Source organism: Dama dama, chromosome 20 (assembly GCF_033118175.1).
Source record: "Dama dama isolate Ldn47 chromosome 20, ASM3311817v1, whole genome shotgun sequence".
Lineage (NCBI taxonomy): Eukaryota > Metazoa > Chordata > Mammalia > Artiodactyla > Cervidae > Dama > Dama dama.
This window is the reverse complement of record NC_083700.1, coordinates 68,633,447-68,656,428: the sequence shown is the minus strand read 5'-3', so window position 1 is coordinate 68,656,428 and position 22,982 is coordinate 68,633,447. Positions and strand designations below refer to the sequence as shown.

General features: G+C 36.8%; 1 protein-coding gene across 1 annotated transcript in view; it reads left to right on the top strand.

Annotated features, from left to right (window-relative positions):
* The window catches only part of TNNI3K (TNNI3 interacting kinase), a 318,691-nt gene that overhangs the window by 88,781 nt on the left and 206,928 nt on the right, over positions 1-22,982 (top strand). The window contains exons 6-11 of the mRNA XM_061121609.1: positions 1,116-1,214; positions 3,763-3,901; positions 10,340-10,484; positions 10,571-10,675; positions 14,896-14,990; positions 15,590-15,739. Of these exons, the coding sequence (XP_060977592.1) occupies positions 1,116-1,214; positions 3,763-3,901; positions 10,340-10,484; positions 10,571-10,675; positions 14,896-14,990; positions 15,590-15,739 (733 nt within the window). The remainder of the gene's footprint in view (positions 1-1,115; positions 1,215-3,762; positions 3,902-10,339; positions 10,485-10,570; positions 10,676-14,895; positions 14,991-15,589; positions 15,740-22,982) is intronic.

Sequence of the window (22,982 nt, the reverse complement as noted above, 5' to 3'; positions counted from 1 at the left end):
CCAGTCCTAATGAGATGGATGAAGCTGGAGCCCCTTATACAGAGTGAAGTAAGCCAGAAAGATAAAGAACATTACAGCATACTAACACATATATATGGAATTTAGAAAGATGGTAACGATAACCCTATATGCAAAACAGAAAAAGAGACACAGAAATACAGAACAGACTTTTGGACTCTGTGGGAGAAGGCGAGGGTGGGATGTTTCGAGAGGAATCGGGTGGAGAGAGAGGTGGGAGCGGGGATTGGGATGGGGAAGACGTGTAAATCCATGGCTGATTCATATCAATGTATGACAAAACCCACTGAAATGTTGTGAAGTAATTAGCCTCCAACTAATAAAAAAATTTAAAAATAAATAAATAAATAAATAAAGAGTCAGCAGATTTGTTGGCAGTCTGTGCCTTTCCATGGAGGCAGTTGACCCATACCTCCTGCTAGTTTTTTTGTTTGTTTGTTTGTTTTAATCATTTATTCATTCAACAAATTTTTATTGAATGATTACTATTTTCATGACAACATGCTAGGGTAGGATCATATAGATGAATTTGGTATACACTTTGTCCTTAAAGAATTTGGTCTTTAATAAGGGTGATAAGGCATGTATATAAATTTATAAATGTTTTAAATGGTATGAAAGTAAGTTGAGTGAGATGTAAAAGGAAGGAATACAATTTTAGCAAATAATCTGGCAACAAATGGAGGGAAAATAAAGAAATATTGGAGGAGATGGCATTTAGCTTGGGTTTAAATATCTGTGGATTGGGCAGAAGGGAACTTCTGACTGAGGAAATAATGTGAACAAAGACTCAGAGAAGTGGGAAATGGAGTGCAGTTTGATTGTACAGTTGGGTTTATGAAAGAGACTCATGGGAAATACATTTTAAAGGATACCATCAGATTGAGAGGACCTTGAATATCATAGTAAGGAGCTTGGCTTTTATTTTCTAGGCAAAAGCAAGCCATTGGAGATTTCAGAGAAGGGAGATGGAAAAATATTGTGTTCTAGAATGGTGACTCCTAAAGACGAGTTGTATTAATACATTTTAATTATAAAATGAATTTGTTGGACAGATGCCCCCAATGAATCTCCTAACCCAGCTCTTCCTTATCCAGGCTGCTGATGTGCTTCTGCAACATGGAGCTAATGTCAATGTTCAAGATGCAGTTTTTTTCACTCCCCTGCACATTGCAGCATGCTATGGGCACGAACAGGTAAGTCAGTAAGTATTGTGTAGGTAAGTCCAAAGCCTGGGGCATCACTTAAGTATTCCAGGCTTTTCTTGAAATGTACTGTATTCAAAGAAAGGCTACTTGAGCTATCCTTTGAATCATTTTTGCCATCTTCTCATCAGTTCCACCCTTGAAAAGCATTTGTAGATCCACAGAAAAATAGCAGCTACCAAGTTATTCATTTTCACTGACCATTCTCATTCTTCCTCATTTTATCTCCCTAGATCTCTAGTATTACTCAGTTATGCAGCAGAATTACACTTTTTACCTTTGTAGAGGTCATGCTATTGCATTTCCTGAGGCTCCCAAGTTGAAAATCAAACTTACTTGTGTCTCTGTGCTGTTCCAGCCATTGTGCCTTTATTTCTTTGCTGGCTGGAATATGCCTGGACACTCTCAAGCCTGTGAAGCGTGACCTCTAGCTAGGGAAGATTGCTCATTTCATTGATGTGCTGCTCAGAGTGCACTGGAGTGCACTGGAGAGCTGGGTACTGAAAATGCTTCTGAAAGTACAGGGTCCAAAGCTCAAGTGATGAAAAAACTCCAAACTTTTTCTGATTTCAGGCCCAGGAAGGATATACACAATGCACGTTGTTTGTTGAGTCATCCTCTTTGGCGATTAACCTCATCACCCAGCAGAAGCATAAAGAGCTTCTCTGCATGTTTTGTGGAGTGTTAAATTTGTTTACTTTCCCTGAATATATAGTCACAGTACTATAAAATTATGCTAAAATGTGGATGGCCGTTTTATGATAAGGGACTCACTTTCTATGTGCAAAGACAGCACATAAGTAATTTATGGATGCTATTGTCACTTACTAAAATATGCTGACAGGGGAATGGCACATTTGGTTTATAAATGTGCCTGATATGCCATGTTCCTTGGCATTTGTTTATTTACTTATTTTTAAGTGGAAGAGTAGATGTTTTGTACCAAGAGCAATATTGCCTAGGTATATAATAATGGTGCTTAATAGACAATCGATTTCAATGATAGTTTAAATCTGTGCATTATAAAGTCACATAATCAGGATTTATGGAGTCTGTATAAGTAGAAATATCTGCTTAGGAGTGCAAGGTTCCTGAGACTAAATGTCTACTACTATTCAGCTTTCTCCTGAATTAAGCATTGGTGTGCCTATTAGCCAACAAATGGATAAAATACACATTCCACATTGCTGCTACCTCTTCAGATATCATTTATTGAGTACCAGGCACTTTTCTAAGTGTTTCATGTGTAATAACTTATTTAATCCTCATGACAACCCTATGAGGTATTCCCATCTTAGCGATGAAGAAACTGAATTTTGAAAAGGCCAAATCATTTACTCAAAGTGACATAACTAATAAATAGAAGCCTAATTTCAGAACCTTTCTTCTTTACCCACTGCACATAATAAGTTCTCCCACATTCCACCAGCTATTTTTTTCACCTAGATTTCTATCAAATGTATACCATATTCTTGAGAGGCTTCTGCCCAAAATATATTTATCTGCTGCCACAAAATAGTTTCAGAGCTTGAATTCACATTTATGCTGATACGTCAGTGGTCAAGACTTCCTTTTAGAGATTTTTTTGATATGGACCATTTTTAAAGTCTTTATTGAATTTGTCTCAATACTGCTTCTGTTTTATATTTCGATTTTTTGGCTGCAAGACATGTGGGATCTCAGCTCCCTGACCAGGGATCATACCCACACCCCCTGCATTGGAAGGCAAAGTCTTAACCCCTGGACCACACAGGAAGGCCCTCAATGGTCAAGAGTTTTGAGGAGTCCTCCCATAACTGTTATTTTAATGGCATAGATACATACTAACTTATCTCTTGGGATCACTGTGATGACTTCTGAAATTCCCAGAGGAGACAATGTCAAGTTTAGAAAAAGTATTTGAAAGATTCCTAAGTGGATGTGTAAATACTTTGAACAAATCCCGTAAATTACCAGAAACAACCCCTGGAAGACTCCTGAGTTGTGAATCTCAACCAGTTTAGGAAGATGCTAAAGGCTAGTGTGGCTATCTCCTGCTTATTCACAAATCAAAACAGGACTTAGAATCCCAGTCACAAGATGACCATTGGTGACCTATGCATGGAGTCACTACGAAAATAAAGAATCATGTAAACACTGCTGACTCTGGCCAGAAGATTTTAAAGGACTGTTCAGAGATGATTATGGGTGATTTTAGAGAAGACTGTTTATGTACAATGAAGACCCAACTCTGAAATTGCTCCTTTTTTTAAATTTCTTGCTAGGTGATATAATAATAAATACCTTATTGTTTAGGCCAATTGAATTAGGGTTTTTTCAGACAAAAATTAACCAAAAGAACATCTTAATGATATGTCTCCCTCCATACTGCTGAAAGTGAAAGTAAAGTTGCTCAGTTGTGTCCGACTCTTTGCAACCCCATGGACTGCAGCCTACTAGGATCCTCAGTCCATGGGGTTTTCCAGGCAAGAATACTGGAGTGGGTTGCCATTTCCTTATTTGACATTTGACACTAATCTCAAATGCTTGGATCCTTTAGGTAACTCGCCTCCTTTTGAAATTTGGTGCTGATGTAAACGTAAGTGGTGAAGTTGGAGATAGGCCCCTCCACCTAGCATCTGCAAAAGGATTCTTTAATATTGTGAAACTCTTGGTGGAAGAAGGCAGCAAAGCAGATGGTAAGATTATGATTAGAAGAAGAATTTTGCAGTCTTTTACTTTATGTATGCTTTTTCTTCTACTTTACCTATTTACTAGGGAATAATCTTGAAGTTGATTGATTCTAGTTTTCATGTACTAATTTGTTCCTCAAATCATAATTTATTATTTTTAATATATTAATTAAACTGATATGTTAATCCTTCTTTGCATATTTTATTTCAGCTTAATATATTCAGTTTAGTTCAGTTCAGTCACTCAGTCATGTCCGACTCTTTGTGACCCCGTGAATTGCAGCAGGGCAGGCCTCCCTGTCCATCACCAACTCCCAGAGATTACTCAAACTCATGTCCATCGAGTTGGTGATGCCATCCAGCCGTCTCATCCTCTGTTGTTCCCTTCTCCTCCTGCCCCCAATCCCTCCCAGCATTAGGGTCTTTTCCACTGAGTCAACGCTTTGCATGAGGTGGCCAAAGTATTGCAGTTTCAGCTTCAACATCAGTCCTTCCAGTGAACACCCAGGACTGATCTCCTTTAGGATGGACTGGTTGGATCTCCTTGCAGTCCAAGGGACTCTCAAGAGTCTTCTCCAACATCACAGTTCTAAAGCATCAATTCTTCGGCACTCAGCTTTCTTTTTAGTCCAACTCTCACATCCATACATGACCACTGGAAAAACCATAGCCTTGAGTAGGTGGACCTTTGTTGGCAAAGTAATGTCTCTGCTTTTTCATATGCTGTCTAGGTTGGTCATAACTTTCCTTCCAAGGAGTAAGCATCTTTTCATTTCATGGCTGCAGTCACCACCTGCAGTGATTTTGGAGCCCGAAAAAATAAAGTCTGACACTGTTTCCCCATCTATTTGCCATGGAGTGATGGGACCAGATGCCATGATCTTAGTTTTCTGAATGTTGAGCTTTAAGCCAACTTTTTCACTCTCCTCTTTCACTTTCATCAAGAGGCTCTTTAGTTCCTCTTCACTTTCTGCCATAAGGGTGGTGTCATCTGCATATCTGAGGTTATTGATATTTCTCCCGGCAATCTTGATTCCAGCTTGTGTTTCTTCTAGCCCAGCATTTCTCATGATGTACTCTGCATATAAATTAAATAAGCAGGGTGACAATACGCATTAGGTATGACCGTAAAAGTAAGGGGTTTTCCTAAATTTTTCCCACTTGTTGTTACTCATTAATCTTTTTTTAATTGAGGTAAAACTTACATGTAGCAAAATTCTCAAATCTTAACTGAGTATTAAGTGAATATTTCCTTTTGAATACCCCCACACAAAAGTCATCAAGATCAAGATATAGTATTTTTATCTGGAAGGTTGCAAATATTTCACCTGGAAAGTTCCTTTGTGCCCACTTCTTAGTAAATAGCTTTCACCACCAAAGGTAATCAATATTCTGGTTTCTATTATTGCCATAGGTTAAATTTTTTCTTTGCTTTAGAAAATGAAGATATATATATTTGTAATATATATATATATACACATATATATATGTAATATATATGGAGAGAGAAAGAGTGAGAGAATTGCTGAATCAAAGGGCATATACATGTTAACTTTGGGAGAAATTTCAGACAGCTTTCCAAAATATTTACACTATTTTTCATTCCCAGAGCTATATCTGAGCATTTCATGTTACTCCCCACATCCACCTCAGTATTTGAGACTACTATTATTTTAAATGGAAATAGAGTTAGAGTGTGATCAGTTTGGGAAAAAAGCTTTAGATTACACAGAAATATTTTAGATGCATTTAATAGAATAAAATTTCCTGCAACTTTTTTAGTTTTTTAATTATAAAATGAGTTTTGGAAAATTGAAAGTTTTGAAGAAAAGTTCTTTCTTTCTCTTTTTTTTAATCTTCCTCCCAAACTTTATTTCTTGACACAGATTCACTCAGAGTTACATCTTGTTGTTAAATTCTCTCAGGCATATCCAGCCTTCTTCCACTGACCCTCAAGAGACCTAATTAAAAGCCCAGCTGTAAGAACTGCTGGCCTTTGCAGCAGAAATGATGCACATTTCCAAAAGCACAAGGTTGTCAAAGCTCTAGAACTGCCATTTCCTTGGTTCAAGGTTGAGATTGATATTTGGTTAATAAAACTAATCGATGTTTCCGTCTACTCATAAGGGAAACACAAAGGCTCCCAGGGACAAGTGTGGCAAGAGGCTAGGGCAGTTTCACTTCCATGTTGGAAACAGGACCGTTTTATTTGGCAATGTTTGAGAAACATAGTTTCTATCATTTTCTGAGCCGGTGTGCAGTAACTCAGGAATTTTTCTATAGCATTATCATAAACAACCTGTGTTGTCAGGATGCAAGGAGCGCTGTTCCTTGGACCTTATTTAAGCAGTCTCTTTGATTCTGTTGTTTTAGAACAGTCAGAGATACACCGGTGTGAAATCACTGAGCGCATAATTGTTTCTGAAACTTCCTCACTTTTCCAAGGGGTCAGGAACTGCTCGCATTCTTCCTTTTATTATCAATGCCAGCCTCAGCCTTTTATTCCTCTGAACAACTCCAAAGCTCAGTGGTGTCAAAATGAGTGTCATTTATGATCAGCATGTCTCCAGGATCAAAGGACTCTTCTACAAAAGGCATTGAAATGTGCGCTGCACCCGTATTCCCCGTACATACCAACATCATATGATATAATTTTTAGCATTTTCTTTCAGACTCACAGAAGCACTCTAATGCCTCCTACTCAATCATTTAAAAAAAAATCAAGAGACATGACTCAGATTTTTAAGCATTGTATTTCCTTCTAATACACACGTGATATTTAAGTCCCTTTTGCACTTAAACCAATTGCAAAGAATAAACCGGAAAATCTTTAGTGCTAGTGGATGCTGCACAAGATTTATTATCAGCTAGTTCACTTACTCTAAGATATATCTAAGCCTTCAGATGATTTATTTTAGATCTGAACCTTGCCTGTGGTTAATGGACATAAGGGGAGGAGTAAATGAATAACCCCAAAAGGAACGCAATTTGAAATCTGGTATTTACATTATGTTTCCATGGTAACAGAACATCACAAATGAAAATAAATTAAGGTTATAAAATTAACCAAAATGTAATTCCGAAAGCATGCTCAACATGTTTGGGAGACTGACCTATTCAGTCACATATGTTTTAAGTCCCTAGTCGTCTTTAAGGAGAAACACAATGCTTGTTGAATGAGATTGAAAAGGTCAAATATTGCTGGACTCCATAAGAAGAAAATAGAGATACAGTTCTTTTTGTATCTGTAAAAATATAGATACAAATTTAAATTCTTTCTGTATTTATAAAAATAGAGTTGCAGAGTTAAAAATGGAAAATTTTAAGTTCAGAAACTATTAATTTCTGTAATCTGATGAAGATAAAATTTTGTTAACATGGACTTGGATATCAGAAAATGTCACAAAAGTTTCTAGGACATGGTCAGTAAAGAGAAGTAATTTATTTTAAAAAATATATCTTGTCAGAGCTATCACACAGATTTGTTACTGAAAATTTATTTAAGATACATTTGGAAGTTGAGTTATTGGGATGTGCTAACATTACTGGGTTTATATGAAGCATTTATTCTATCTTTAAGATCCATGAGCAGAAATAAGCAGGAAGTAGCATCCATCTACCTACATATTCATCTACTCTTTCTTGCAAAATACACTATTGAACACATATGCTCTTCAAGATAGAGGACTAGTGACCACATATTTTTCTAATAATGATTTACATGTATTCCTTTGTTTAAAATTTTCCTTTAATTAGATCTCTAAATTATGTATTAAGTTAGAACAAATAGACTGTCATTCATACAGTCAGTTTTCCCCAGATAATACTAATAATAATAATATGTGTGTTTTTTTTTTTTTATCTTTGCAAATTGGTCTATGATGAAATTAAGGTATCAGAATGGCTGAAGCAGAAATGGAGTTATATATAATATATAAACTCTGCATCTGATCCAGATTTCTCCTGGCTTGTCCCTTTGGTTGGTATTAATATCTTCTTTGATGGGAATTATACCCAGGCTACTGCCAATAATTTATCAAGGAAATAATCTGCTTTGAAGTTTATTGATTCAACTAGAGAAGAACAATGTTGGGTGGGGCCAGAGATGGCCAAAGGAAAATCATGAATTAATGGAATATTGTGCTTTATTCTGTTTTACAATGTCCCCTCTGGACCTCAAGAATCCTCATGTGACCTCCTGATTCCCTGGGCTCCCTACTGTTCTCAAGCATTGACTCATGGTATTGACTTTCCCTGACTTCCAACAGAATATGAACAAAGGAAAAGAATCTTAAAAAGGAAGATAATCAAAACAACCAGGAACATTCTTCTGAAGGAAGAGTGTCCTTCTGAGCTACTCATTAATATAAAAGATTCAAAGATTCATTTTTCAATAACAGCCCTGAGAGGAGTTCAGTAACTTTGTTAAAGATTTCTTTTTGGCTTAAGTACTTACAGAACAATAAAATAAGAATCATTGTCTACAAATATAGCAGCTATAAGGCCTAAATCAGTGCTTATTAGATGTTAAATGATTATTCTATTTGAACTTTAAAAAAATAAACTAGTATCTTGCCTTTCTTTTCCTTCTTATTGCTTATTATTAAAAGAAAATCTTTCCATCAACTCTTTTGGTTCAATGGATGATTTCTGTTACACATAATAATGAAAATGAATGTTAAAGGCTATTTTTTTCTATTTTGAATAAAGCCCTATATACAGATGGACAGAGTAATAAAATAACAAAAAGTGACTGTAGAGCAGTTGATCTGATTATGTTTAATTTTAAAAATTGTGCTAAAGCAAATCCAAAATTTAGCAGCTTGGTGTTGACTTCTATTACTTCAGGCCTGTAATTATTGACTATTCAACTAGATTGTAAATTATTTGAGGGCATAGACTCTGCATTTATAGCTTATTGGCCTTAGCATTTGGTAAATTTCTGAGAGGGAAATTAGTAAAAAGGGAAAGTAGACATTTTTATTAGATGTCTAATATGTGACAGCCATCATGCTAGATACTTTCCAGAAATTATCTCCTTTAATCCTTTCAGCATCTCTGCTGCCCACCAATGGTATTCCATCAACTGATAAGAATTCAATATCCGCAACACCTAGCATGGTGCCTGGTGCATATTGATCATTTATTACTTGTTGAGGAATGACTGTGTCAATCAGGTGTTCTTAATATGCCAGATTTGGAAACTAATGCTTGCTAATTTAAGCATGAAGGAAATATATTAAATGATATCAATTATCATAGAATCTTCCCCAGAACAGAGTAGAAAGCTGGGTTTGGCATTCTCACAGTGAGAAATGGTGTCCAGAATCACACCCCCAAAATTAATCCTTTGAAGGCACACTGCCACCTCTGCTAACATACACACCAGCACTTGTGTTTCTGGCACCAACAATGCAGGGCACCCAGTCTGTGGCCGGAAGCACTACTACTGGAAATTAGATGGAGCTATTCCACCAATGCTACTTTCCCAAACAGAAGAGACTGCTTTTGTACGTCATCAGCTCTGATGTAAGAGTCTGAAGTAACGTATTGAACAGAAGAGCCTGGAGATAGATAAGCGTCCAACCAGGGCATGGTTGAGAGTGAAAGTGTTGCTATTAAAAATTATGCTAGCGTAAGAACACCAAACTGGGACATATGGTCACCCTGTGCTAATCCTGTGCCCTAACTGCAAGAGAGGCTTGGAAAGCATTTTTCCAGCTACAATGATAAAATGTGATTTTGGCATCTAGTTAGTATTTTCAACGTAGGGAATTCCCCAAATGTCAGAAGAGGTTATAAGGCTGGATTGAACAAAGAAAAAGTCAAATGATCACTACCGATTGGACAATTTAAAACTGCAGTTAATGTTAAACAGTTGTCTTGGGTAACACAATTAATGAGGTCTGAATCATTTGTTGCCTTTTCATTATACCATGCTTTGTATAACATTTTTCAGTTGAGGGAACATCAGAACCTCCTAAATAGCACTATAAACATACAGCGTACTAGGCCCCATGCTAATATATTGGGTCAAAATTTGGGGAAATGATGCTTTGTCCAAAGTCTGAACTTTTTAACATCTTCCATGGGGGATGGAAGTATATAATCAGTTTGAATGGTGACATTTGTGGAAATAAGGCCATGAGTACCTTTTAGATACTTATTAGTTTCCTGAACTCTTTCATTGTGCAAGGTAGATTTGATTAGGTGTGTTTCATAGATTTATGGGAGCTAGAAGAAAGCCTGCCTAATGTGGTAACAGGCTATAGAAGAGAATTATAACTTTTTTAATTGGTTGCACTTAATTTTCTTTATTGTTGTCATTAATTGGCAATTTCCAGGAGTCTCTCAGGTACTTAGAAAAGTCCCTGATACTACACATAAGAAGGCTGAGAAATAGAGAATTCTATAAAACATATCTTTCCTTTCTTTTGATGACAGTAAATGCTCAGGACAATGAAGATCACGTTCCACTCCATTTCTGTTCTCGCTTTGGACATCACGATATAGTGAAGTACCTGCTCCAGAGTGATTTAGAAGTTCAGCCACATGTTGTCAATATCTATGGAGACACCCCTTTGCACCTGTGAGTATTATGTATTGTTCCATAGGTACTTCAAGTATACTGTGTGTACCTTCCTACTATTCTCAAAATATTTTCTTTAACTCTAGGGCATGCTACAATGGCAAATTTGAAGTTGCCAAGGAAATCATTCAAATATCAGGAATAGAAAGTCTGACTAAAGAAAACATCTTCAGTGAAACAGCTTTTCACAGGTAAAGGAATATTTGAGCACCATTGCCACTAAGAGAACACTCTTCGACACCAGAAGTCATGTACGTAAAGCAAGAATGAATAGTGGCAGATGTTACAATCCGAGAGCAAGAGCAGAGGGTGGACAGAGGATAGGAAGTCCAAGCTAGATGCAGGGAAGAAAAGGTAGAGGCAGATGCTGCAGTCAGTACAACAGATGGGGCTGGAGCCAGATGCTGTCTTGCCGGCAGCAGCCACAAAGACGGGGGCTGATGTTGCCAAGGCAACAGGCATGTCAACATCTGTAAGCATATTGCTTCTATTCCATTTCACTCTGCAGAAAGCTGCCAAAAGGAGCAGTGCCCGTAATCCTCCTCCGACAAGAATCTCATTACCAGAATTCATCAGCATCAAAAGTGGCATTTTTTTACCTTACCACTTAAACCTTATGTGCAAATGTATCTACCTATCTAAGACATCCATCTGTCAGCCTGTAAGAGCTTAGCCAGGGTGGCCACCGAGATACATAAGAAGGCATTAACTCCTCGCTAGGAATCCGTTAGAGTCCTTTAGAGTGAGCTCTGGAATAGCACACTGAAGGAACATCTAGGTTTGGAAAAGTTGTGACTAAGAAAGAAAAGAGAAGGAGAGAGGGAAGAAAAGGGCTGATAAAAACTCAAGAGGCATAAGTCCCTAAAATGTCCCAAAGGAAGGCAGATATTCATATAATTTAAAACCCTCAATTAACAGGCTACTGTTTTGCTTATTAAATAAAAGCATAGTCATTCAAACTGAGTAAACCTTGAATATAAGATACATTCACCTACATATTGCAGATCTCTCGGCTGGTTTGTAACATCTAAAACATGTATCTGAGACTAATGTGTTATTTATATAGTGTCTGTTTCTTACTGCTGAATAATAGAAATGAGAGACTAACTACTGATTAATACTAAACTAAAATTAAGCTTATACTTCTGCATCAGGCATCAACGTGTCAAATTTCACTTAGATTTCCAGATTTGTCTTACCAGCCAAAGAGGTCAGCCAAAGGGGAGGTGAAGACAACTTCCATTTATGGAACAGTGAATATGTGCTGGATGATTTGCATCCATTATTTCATTTAATCCTCATCACCATTTTATGAAGTTGGATTTACTATCCCTTTTTTATCAGTGAGAAAATTGAAGCTCAAGAAATCTAACTTGCCAAAGATTCTTATGGCTAGAAAATTATGTATTAAATGCTTGACTAATTCCAAATCCTGTGTTTTTATGTATCTTCATCTTCTAGTACCAAAATATTTTGCCTGTTTTCTACACATTCTGTCACAGAACAGATGCATGAATTCTTTAGATCATGCCTTCAGTCAAAGTGGATCCCTTCAGACAAAAGGATCACTTTGTCCCTAAAGGGGGCAATCGGGAGAACTGATATTTGTGAGGTACTCAAGTCTTATTCTTCCAATAGGTCAGTCTTATGGAGGCTGACACCTCAGTCTCGTTTTCAAATCATTCTGCTACTCTGTGCACACGCTGAAACCAGTTATAATCTGAGGATTATCATCACCTTCAGAAGATTGACCACAGGAGAAGATTAGTGTTGTTCAGTCAATCAGTCGTGTCCAACTCTCTGCGATCCCATGGACTGCAGCACACCAGGCTTCCCTGTCCCTCACCAACTCCCGGAGCCTAGTCAAACTCATGTCCATCGAGTCGGTGATACCATCCAACCATCTAGTCCTCTGTCATCCCCTTCTCCTCCTGCCTTCAATCTTTCCCATCCTCAGGGTCTTTTCTAATCAGTTGGCTCTTCGCATCAGGCGACCAAAGTATTGGAGCTTGAGCTTCAGCATCAGACCTTCTAATGAATATTCAGGATTGATTTTCTTTAGGATTGACTAGTTTAATGGCCTTGCAGTCCAAGGGACTCTCAAGAGTCTTCTCCAACACCACAGTTCAAAAGCATTAATTCTTCGGTGCTCAGCTTTTTTTATAGTCCGACTCTCACATCCATACATGACTACAGGAAAAACCATAGCTTTGACTAAACAGACCTTTGTCGGCAGACTATTGTCTCTGCTTTTTAACATGCTGTATAGGTTGGTCATAACTTTTCTTCCAAGGAGCAAGTGTCTTTTAATTTCGTGGCTACAGTCACCATCTGCAATGATTTTGGAGCCCAAGAAAAGAAAGTCTGTCACTGTTTCCACTGTTTCCCCATCTATTTGCCATGAAGTGATGGGATCAGATGCCATGATCTTCATTTTTTTAATATTGAGTTTTAAGCCAGCTTTTTTACTCTCTCCTCTTTCACTATCATCTAGAGGCTCTTTAGTTGCTTTTTGCTTTCTGCCATAAGGGTGGTGTCATCTGCATAGCTGAGGTTATTGATATTTCTCCTGGCAGTCTTGATTCCAGCTTGTGCTACATCCAGCCCAACATTTCACCATGATGTATTCTGCATGTAAGGAGATTAGTGAAGTGAGTTAAAAGTATGTATTCAATTCTTTAATTTTGTGCAAACCTGTGGCTACTAGGAATAACATTAAAATTTTATTCTGTTCATTTTAAGTACATATTTATAAAAGAAATACTCCTTTTACATGAAGAGCTCACTACAATTATGATTTTTTTTCTATGTACAAATCACAGTACTTTGCACATAGCACTTGGTACATTTCTGTTATTGTTTTCATATGCTATATGTACACACATTTGTATACACACACTCATACATATATATATATGTATATGTACGTTCAGAACTTATCATTTCCTGTAAATAGTTACTTTGAAAGGAAACAATGAGGGAATTCAGACAAACATTAAAAGTATAGTGTTAAGAGTCCTGTTTGTAATACAAATAACTAATGGTGATAGGATCATTACACTGAGATAGGTACTTTTTATTCACTCAACTATTCAAGAAAGACTTATTAAGGAGTGTTGTTGTTATTATGTTGTTGCTGGTAGGGACATTGACATGACACAATCCCTTCTCTCCTTAAGGAAACTCTGTTGTAAGGCATCAAAGCATACACAGGTATATCCATTACCATACACAACATGAAAGGTTCCATAAAACTGAACTAACAAGGAAGCAGAGGAGATAACAATGAACTCAGCTTTTGGTTCATGAGAAGACTTCATAGAGGGAACAATCAGTTCAACTAGATAAATAGTGGCATTTATTTAAAGAAAATAATAAAATTCTATGATAGAAAAAGGATTTAGGCAGTCATCCCAGGAAGAGCAAAGAGTAAGACTCAGTGAACGACCTCTTCTGGAACAAACCTGGAAGGAAAAAACCCTGTTTTTCTGTACTGTCCCATAATACATAATACCTTACTTCCAAACACAAGATACCAGCTGTATATAAGGGTTTTCTACACCAAACAGTTCTCCAGTTCTCTGGAGTCACTGAGCGGGTGTCCTCCAGTTCAAATTATTTTTGACACTACCTACCTGGAATTAGCGTCAGATCTTACAGGGCTGTCTCCTGCTTCAGATGTAATCACAAGTGTAATGTATCATTTAAATTTCTCAGAACCTTCCTGGGTTCCTTCATTCCATTCAGTTTCCCTGCAAAAAGAAGTCATATCATAAGAACTATTTAATAATTAATAAGAAAATGCTAGAAATTTTATACAGCTCCTTTCTTAAAGGCTCATCTTTGAGAATCTTCAGGATTGTATTGCTTTATGTGCCTTTTTTTCTTATCACCCCCGCTTCTCTCTCCCTTCCTCCTTCTCTCTTTTCTGGCTTTTTGGCACTTTTATGTAAACACCAGCATCTAAAATAGCCTGGGTAAATCAGGGCTGCTTTAGTTTTCTAGGGTTACCAGAACTAAATACCATACCCTACGTACCTTGAACACCAGAAATTGATCTTCTTATAGTTCTGGAGTCTGAAAATTCAAGATCAAGGTATCAGGTTTGGTTTCTCCTGAGATCTTTCTCTTTGGATTGACAATGGTTGCCTTCTTTTCTGTATCTTCATGAGCTGTCCTCCTGTCCCTGTCCTAATCTTCCCTTCTTATAAGGACACCAATCATATTTGATGAGGGCCCAGCCCACCCTAATTAATCTACTTTCACTTAATTACCTCTGTAGATTATACCTCTTTAAATTATAGTCACATTGTAAGGTTATGGGAGTCAGAGCTTCACATGTTAAACTTGGAGGGCACACATTCAGCCCATAACAGAGGCCTTCTACTTCCCCTGTGTTATATTTTTGCAGTGCTTGTACTTACGGCAAGAGCATTGACCTGGTTAAATTTCTTCTTGATCAGAATGTCATAAGCATCAACCACCAAGGAAGGGACGGGCACACAGGTAAGACTGTGGTGAGAACAACAGTTTCTGATGCATATCAATGCTCAAGAGAAGTAGTGTGGTCAAGAGTGGGGGGAGCAGTGGCAGTGGCCAACCCCAATGACTAGGAATATTTTATCAATGACATTTTTTAAATTGATGGTGCATGGTGATAATAGAAAGCAGACTGACCTTTGGTCAGCTTCATTTTTGTGCAAAAGTATTTACAGTCAATGCATCCGTTATGACCTGCATCAGGAACACACTGATCACACTGTCTTACCCTTGGTTTGCTGCTGAAAAATTTTTTTTTTTGTTTGAGTCTTTACTCTTTGATTTATACAAAGATGCTAATGTTTGTTCTGGTAGTTACAGTGGATGTAAAAATACTAAAAAGTGTGCTTAAGCAAAAGATAGTCTCTATGTATATTAACTATATACTTCTTTTCTTTAAAGTGTCTTGTTTTCTCAAAGATAGAATTAATTATCTATCAGAGAACTCAGCTTTTGTTATATATCTCTGGCAACAATGCTATTATGTGGTAATGACTATCTTTTGAAAACTGGGGTTCAGTTTTCCCCTTTTCTCCTTTCATATTTTCATTCTTATTCTATTATAGGGTTGCACTCTGCTTGCTACCATGGTCACATTCGCCTGGTTCAGTTCTTACTGGATAATGGAGCTGATATGAATCTGGTAGCTTGTGATCCAAGCAGGTCTAGTGGTGAAAAAGATGAGCAGACGTGTTTGATGTGGGCTTATGAAAAAGGTATATTTTTCACCATTGCATTGCTGTAGTGGTAACATTGAACTGTGAGCACAGTTGATGTCACTACATCAATAGTTCTTTTGCTTCCATGACTTGTATACTTCCATTTCCTTTGGAGATTGTATTTAAATCACTGGGAATGTGGATCAAAGAGTACAATAGGGAAGGCAACTCCAGGGCTGCAGGTGAGTTGAAGTCACTTTTGGCATTGGCATTTTGAAGAGAGAAGGGAGCTGTCACATTTCTAGTTCCTGGAGAAACAAAATTGTGATAGGCAACATTAATCACTTTGTTAGAGGAGATGTAGAGTTAGTCTTTACCTCTTATATGGAAGAATTTGGATGTGGATTTGAATTATTAAATTAATGCAAAGAAAGAATGAACGAGTATTTGTCATGTCTAACCCTGCTAATAATGCCTGTATTAGAAAAAGTAAGGGAGCCAATGTTCAGTGCTTAAGTATAAACTTATTTGAGCTCAAAGTGGTGAAAGCTTGGGTTGGAAGAACATGGGGTTTGAATCAAACTATAATGCTAATCTTGGGCAAGTTATTTATTCTTGCTGAACTTTAGTTTTTTCATCTGATAAATGAAGACAGTAGCAACTTCATAAGCTTGTAAAGATTAAATGAGATAATATGTGCAAATTGCTTATAACCGTGACTGGCACAAAATAAATACCTAATACTTGGCATTTTGGCAATGATAGTAGTGGTTATAGTAGTAGTCCATAAATAAAGAATGAAAATGAAAACTAATAAATTTTCCTTTTAAGGGAAAGGAAACTAGAGACAATCAGAAGGTAAAATATAATTTTGTCATTTTTATTGATATAGTATACCTCTTAAGCGAGCTCTATATAAACCATGTAAACTCAAACAGAGTTTAAATCTTCAGGTGAGATGGAACAGTATTGAAATCAGAGAGATACAACTAAATACTGTAAAATATATCAGATTTTGATGTCTGTATTTCCTTATTAGGATGTTCAAAGTATGTAAAGAAGTATTCTTATGTTTCTAAGTATTAGAAGACCATGCTTACAAGAACAGTTACTAAACTGGAAGATTTCTTAGGTTGTCAAGGTGATCTAAAAGATTTTCTGTCTGAAGTAAGACATGAAAGTCCATTAATGAAAGGAGAGATGAGGTTTGATGGATAGAAATAGAGAACTATCGTAAGCACATAGACAAGGAGAAAGAAAAGCATATAGGTCTGAAGACTGCTAGTGAGGAAATGATATACAAGTTACTTTACAAAAAAGAAAAGTGAAAAGACATGGAATAACTAGGCATGAGTTAAGATATAGGCCTGTTATTTTTTACTTTTTATTTGAGTATTGTATAAATACAGATACACACACACACACAAACACATGTCTGTACATTATAGCTCAAAGAATTTTCACTAACTGAACTCACTAAGCATTCAGATGAAGAAACTGAACATGATCCACACCAAGAAGCCCCACTTACATTGTCTTCAGCTCACTCACCAAAAATGGTATCACTGCCTTCTTCAGACATAGATTAGCTTTACCTCTTTCTGTACTTAATATGGATGTGGGTTCAATCCCAGGTTTAGGAAGATTGTCTGGAGATCCCCTGGCAGGCAACCCACTCCAGTATTCTTGCCTGGAGAATCTCATGGAGAGAGGAGCCTGGCAGACTACAGTTCATAGGGTCGCAAAGAGTCGGACAGAACTGAAGCTACTGAACGTGCACACACGTGCTTAATATAATGAAATGCTGAGATGTGTACACACATGGATATGTATACGTCTTAATGTCTGACCTGTTTAGCCCAGTGAGTTGCGAGATTCATCCATACTGTTGCATGTAGCTCCAGATCATTCATTCTTATAGTATGGTATTATTTTTAAATATATTACAATTTATTCATTCTGCTGTTTCAGGGTATCTGGATAATTGAGAACTATTAGGAACACAGCTGTTATACATGTACATATCACATACATATCTTTTGATGAATATTTGTGTACATTTCTGTCAGGTATAACTGCCTTCTAATTTGTATAAAGGGAAGTCCAGGTAGTTTTGTGTTTGTGTGTCAGTTGGAAAATTTTACTTGTTCTGAAACCTCAGGAGGCCTTACTAAGTTCTAGTTATGTTGCATTAATTCCAGTGACTCTCAGATAATATCTCTCAAGAAATCTGAGTTTCAGAGAAAGACTTTACAAAGCATTAGTCTTCCAGAAGACAGCTCAGAAATAGCTGCTGCAGCCAGCTCTTCACAGTGTTTGGCTTTGTTTATTTTTAGTTGATTAAGAATGATGGTTGAAAACTGGCTTTACTTTTATTTTCTGTGGAGTTCTATACTTTATAAAACCTTGAATCATTGTGCAAGCTCCTAAGATTTCCTACCAAAAGACAACAACAGAAATGCTTTAGCTTAGAGGACTTACCCACTGGTCTCTGAAACATATGCCATACTTGTCACCCTTATTTGTTCAACTAATGTGGCAGGCATCAGTGTTGCATTTCATTATTACTATGAATTTTAACAAATTGAATGTTACCACTCAGGAGACAGATGGATGTTTTGCATATGTTCTAGAGCAAAGCAAGTCAAACCAACAAAATAAAACTGTTGCTATTTTCTCTTGCTAGAGAAACGTTTCTTTATTTTCATGTGTTCAGGTAGGATTGGAATGTCCTTGTTAAAATATTGTCAGCAGTGTACTGTCCCTGTTTTCTTTGGATAAATAGTTTACATTCTCCTTCAGAGAGGGAGTCACCAAAATAATTGATCTGGCATACCAAGGATTTTCTGAAATGGAGTTGAAAAAGCACTAAAACTTCACTTGGAGTTCTTTCTTCATGAAATAGAGATGATGTATAATAGAAGTGACCCCACCATGGTTTGCCTGTACCCTATCCAGTCCTTAAAAGAGAAAACCCAGAAGAGAGCTTTATAACCAGAGACTGTGTGTTTGAAAAGGATTACTTTTGGATGTGCCCTGTTTGAATAGCTCCTCCTAGTGCACCTTCGAAACAGAAAACTAGGAGACTTTCTTAACAGCACTCATCTCTGAGTGATTCTAAGGCCAATTTTTCATCTGTCCCAAACAAAATTGTTAGCTGACCCTCTCTGCTATTCTGTTATCACACATTTACAGCTGCTTTGGAGTTCTGAAATAATTATCTACTGTCTTTTAGAATACTTTTAGAAAAGAGTTTGCTCACTATGGCTCCCTGTGGGATCAAGTATGAAGAATATTTTCTATTTGCCTAGTCCTTTTAACCTAAATATATCAAAATCAATCTTGGAAATAATTTTCCCAGTGACCTTGGTTCTATACAGAAGCCTACTGGTTAAGTTTCAATATTTCTCTGCCAGACTGCTCAGAGCTCCAATTTTAAAATACTTAGTGTTTCCTCTCCCCTGTCTGTCCTCCCTCTTCTTTTTTACTCTTCTGAGAGTAGCCACATCTGGCTCACTCACTGGGATTTGTTCTGCCCTTCCCCTGGGGTACAAAGGACTTGTATGAATCAATTTAAATTGGCCACAAGAAATAGCCAGCAGCCTGCTTATGTCCAAATCCGCTGCCCTAATCACCAGTATGGAAAACTCATTGAAAAGAGCCACACATAATCTTACATCCATTGCATTAAAGATGAAACCGCCAAATTGAAAAGATCTCAACCAATTAGAATTGAACACATAGCTCAATAGTATGTCTGGCAGTTAGATTTGAAAAGGCTGCCTTTGACAAAGAAAAGCACTCCTTTATGTCAGGCTGTTTAGGGTCAGAAAATAACCCAAACCAGAAACAGAACTAAAAACTTCTTATTTGCTTCAGTACTGACACCAGTTAAAGTAATTTACAGAGGCTCCTATCCAAATATCTAATTACCCAGAATACAATATTTGTATACAGCAGAACTACTCTAATTCACAGTGACAGGGAGCTGCAGTTGGAAAATTAGTGAGTAAGTGAGCAAAAACAATAAAAATCAAGGCTCCTGTACCATGATATATACTTTGTTCATTCCTTTTGACAAGTGTAGTATGGTGTGAATTATTTATAGTAAACGTACCATAGTGTATTCTCTAAAAGTAATGAAGTCTTATAGTTGTGAGTTTCTACAGTTTTCAGCCAGTAAAAAATAACTAACAGATAAGGGTGAGGGAAGAGTAGAAGGAAGGAGAAGTGACTTCATTAAATTTTTTGATAAATCTTCATCCTTGGATTATAAACTCCCAGTCTTTTTCTATATTGAATTCTTACCTACATGGAGTTTAGTTATTTAGTTTAATAAACATAGTTTATTATGCTAGTGTGGATTGGGATGAGGTAAAGAAAAGAATAAACAGAATGTTTAGGTGGTATTTAAAATTCTATGTGCAATTTTCTGTCTCCTGGTTATCTTTCTACATGTTTAGTTAACTCTCTCTCTTTAAAAAATAAAATAATATCAACTCTCATTAAAATAGGAAGATCCTTTATTCTTGTAGGGGGATAATACAAAGAATTTTGAAACATAATAACTATATGTGAAACTGTATACATTAATACAAATAGTCTAAGAGAACTTCACACTCGTTAATCACTTATTACATATGCATTTGTGCATGCATGCATGCTCATTTGCTCAGCTGTGTCCAACTCTTTGCGACCCCCAGTACTGTAGTCCGCAGGCTCCTCTGTCCATGGGATTCTCCAGGCAAGAATACTGGAGTGGGTTGCCATTCCCTCCTCCAAGGGATCTTCCCAACCCAGGGATCAAACCCGAGTCTCTTGCCTCCCCTGTTCCATCAGGTGGGTTCTTTACCACTGATCCAACTGGGAAGCCCCACATTTGCATATATATATATATATATATATATATATATATGCATGTAATTTATCAAAATAACCCTTTAAATTGGTATTATAATTGTATTACAGATAAAATGTTTGTGACTTTGAGGTGTTAATTCACACTAGCTCAAACCACATAGCTCTTCGGTGGAAATCTGATACCAAACAGAAGTCTGTCTTATGACACCGATCAACCTAACCATCTCACTCTAGAATCAAGTAAATCTAAGTCCAAATTCCACACTTATTACTGAATGACCTTGGGCAAGTTATTTAATCCCTCTGAGGTTTAATCTTCAAATTTAAATAAATAAATTAATAACTACAGAATTCTGCTATGGGTTAGGAATAAGAAATAATGTTTGGATTACAGATTCTCAATAAAAATAGTGATAGCTATTATTATTAAGTGCACAGAAGAGATACAGTCATGCTCCACAAAACTTTAAAATCTCAAAATCTTTCCTAATTTACAACATGCATTAGTGTCCAGGAAGAAATACGACATTAACATATCAGGATAATGGGTATCCTCTTTAAACCTTTTCATGAAGCCAGGTATCACTGGCCAAACCCAGAATATAGAAATCACTTGTGTTATTTGGTTGTGTATGTATTTCTTATTTATGACAAGTAGTAGCATTCACTGAAAACTTAAAATTTAAGGACTACAGCAAAAAGTTTTGAAGATCACTCATCAAAATGTTAAGCAATTTAAAATCATTGTTCTAATATGTATAGGTGCATGCTCAGTCACTCAGTCATTTCCAACTCTTTCTGACCCCATGAACTGTAGCCCTCCAGGTTCCTCTGTCCATGGGATTTCCCAGGCAAGAATACTGGAATGGGTTGCCATTTCCTTCTCCAGGGGATCTTCCCAACCCAGGGATTGAATCTGCATCTCCTCCTTTGTCAGGAGGGTGCTTTACCGCTGAGCTACCAGGGAAACCCATTCACACAATAGCTATGCAAAATTACTTGCTCCTCCCTACACATGTCCTGTTATTCCAGTTTTCTAAATCTTTTCTCATGCCATTCTCTCTTTCTCTATACCCTTCCACCTTGCCTACTCCACTTCACTTTAAATTTCTGATTCCTACTTAACCTTCAAGACTCAAGTTTATGAATCCTGTCTTCTAGAAACTCTGCCGTGACATCCCAGCCTAGTACACATGTCTGTTCCTAGTGTTTTATTGTGCCATACCCATTCTTCTATCTCAGGTTGAAACATTATTCCCCTTAACTTTTTGAGAACAAACATTTGGGCTATTAATCTTTGTCTTCCAAAACCTTAATTCAATGGCTGATTCCTAATAGCTGCTCAATACACACTTGTTGACGTGAAATAGAGAATGAGGAGATATTTCAGTCATAACATTCTATTAGGTATCTCACTACATGGTATACAATCAGTCATAATATAGTTGATCCTTTCAAGAACACTATTACTGATATCTGTTTTCTCTGTGGGGATTTTTTTTTTTTTTTTTTAATATTGTAGGTTTTTGTATTAACTGCACAATTCTAATACTTAAAGTAATAGGCAAAATATTTTAAAGAATATTCTAAATAAACTTCCTCTTTCTACTCACTGGAACTGCAGAATTTTTTAATCTGGATAAAATGCTTTTGTTCTCCCTTTTTGCTTAATAACTCATGCTTATCTTTCAAGTTCAGCTTAAAAGACAATTCCTCAAGGAACACTTCCCTGACCCCTCCAGCCTATTGTAAAATAACATCATTATGCACACTCACAGCATCTTCTTCCTTTCCTTCCTAAAGAATCTGCCTGCCAATGCAGGAAACACAGATTTGATCCCTGGGTCGGAAAGACTCCTAGAGAAGGAAATGGCAAACCCATTCCAATATTTTTGCCTGGGGAAATCCCATGGACAGAGGAGCCTGGCAGGCTGCGGTCCATGGGATTGCAAAAGAACTGGACACGACTTAGCAACTGAACTGAAATGTTTGTATTATAAACAAAATATATAAAAGATATATATGTATATTTATACTATACAACATACACAAAATTTACAGTGAATATATATATATGTTTTTCTACTACACAACATCGCAAGAGGAAAGGGCATTTCTGTTTCAACACTGTACTCTTGAACTTTATGCCATTCATTCATTCATTCAAAAATCTGTGTCACAAAACTAATATGTGATAGACAGTATACTCAGAGCTGAGGTAAAATAGTGAGCAAAAGAGAAAATATCTCCCTGCACTTAAGAAGTTTGCATTTCTAGCAGAAGAGACATGTCATAAGAAGGAGAACAAATAGAAACGATCAGATAATAGTAAGTGCTAAGAATAAAATAAAAAGGAAACATGATAGCAAGTAAAAAATTCAAAGAAAGAAAGTGAAGTCGCTCAGTCATGTCCAACTCTTTGCGACCCCATGGACTGTAG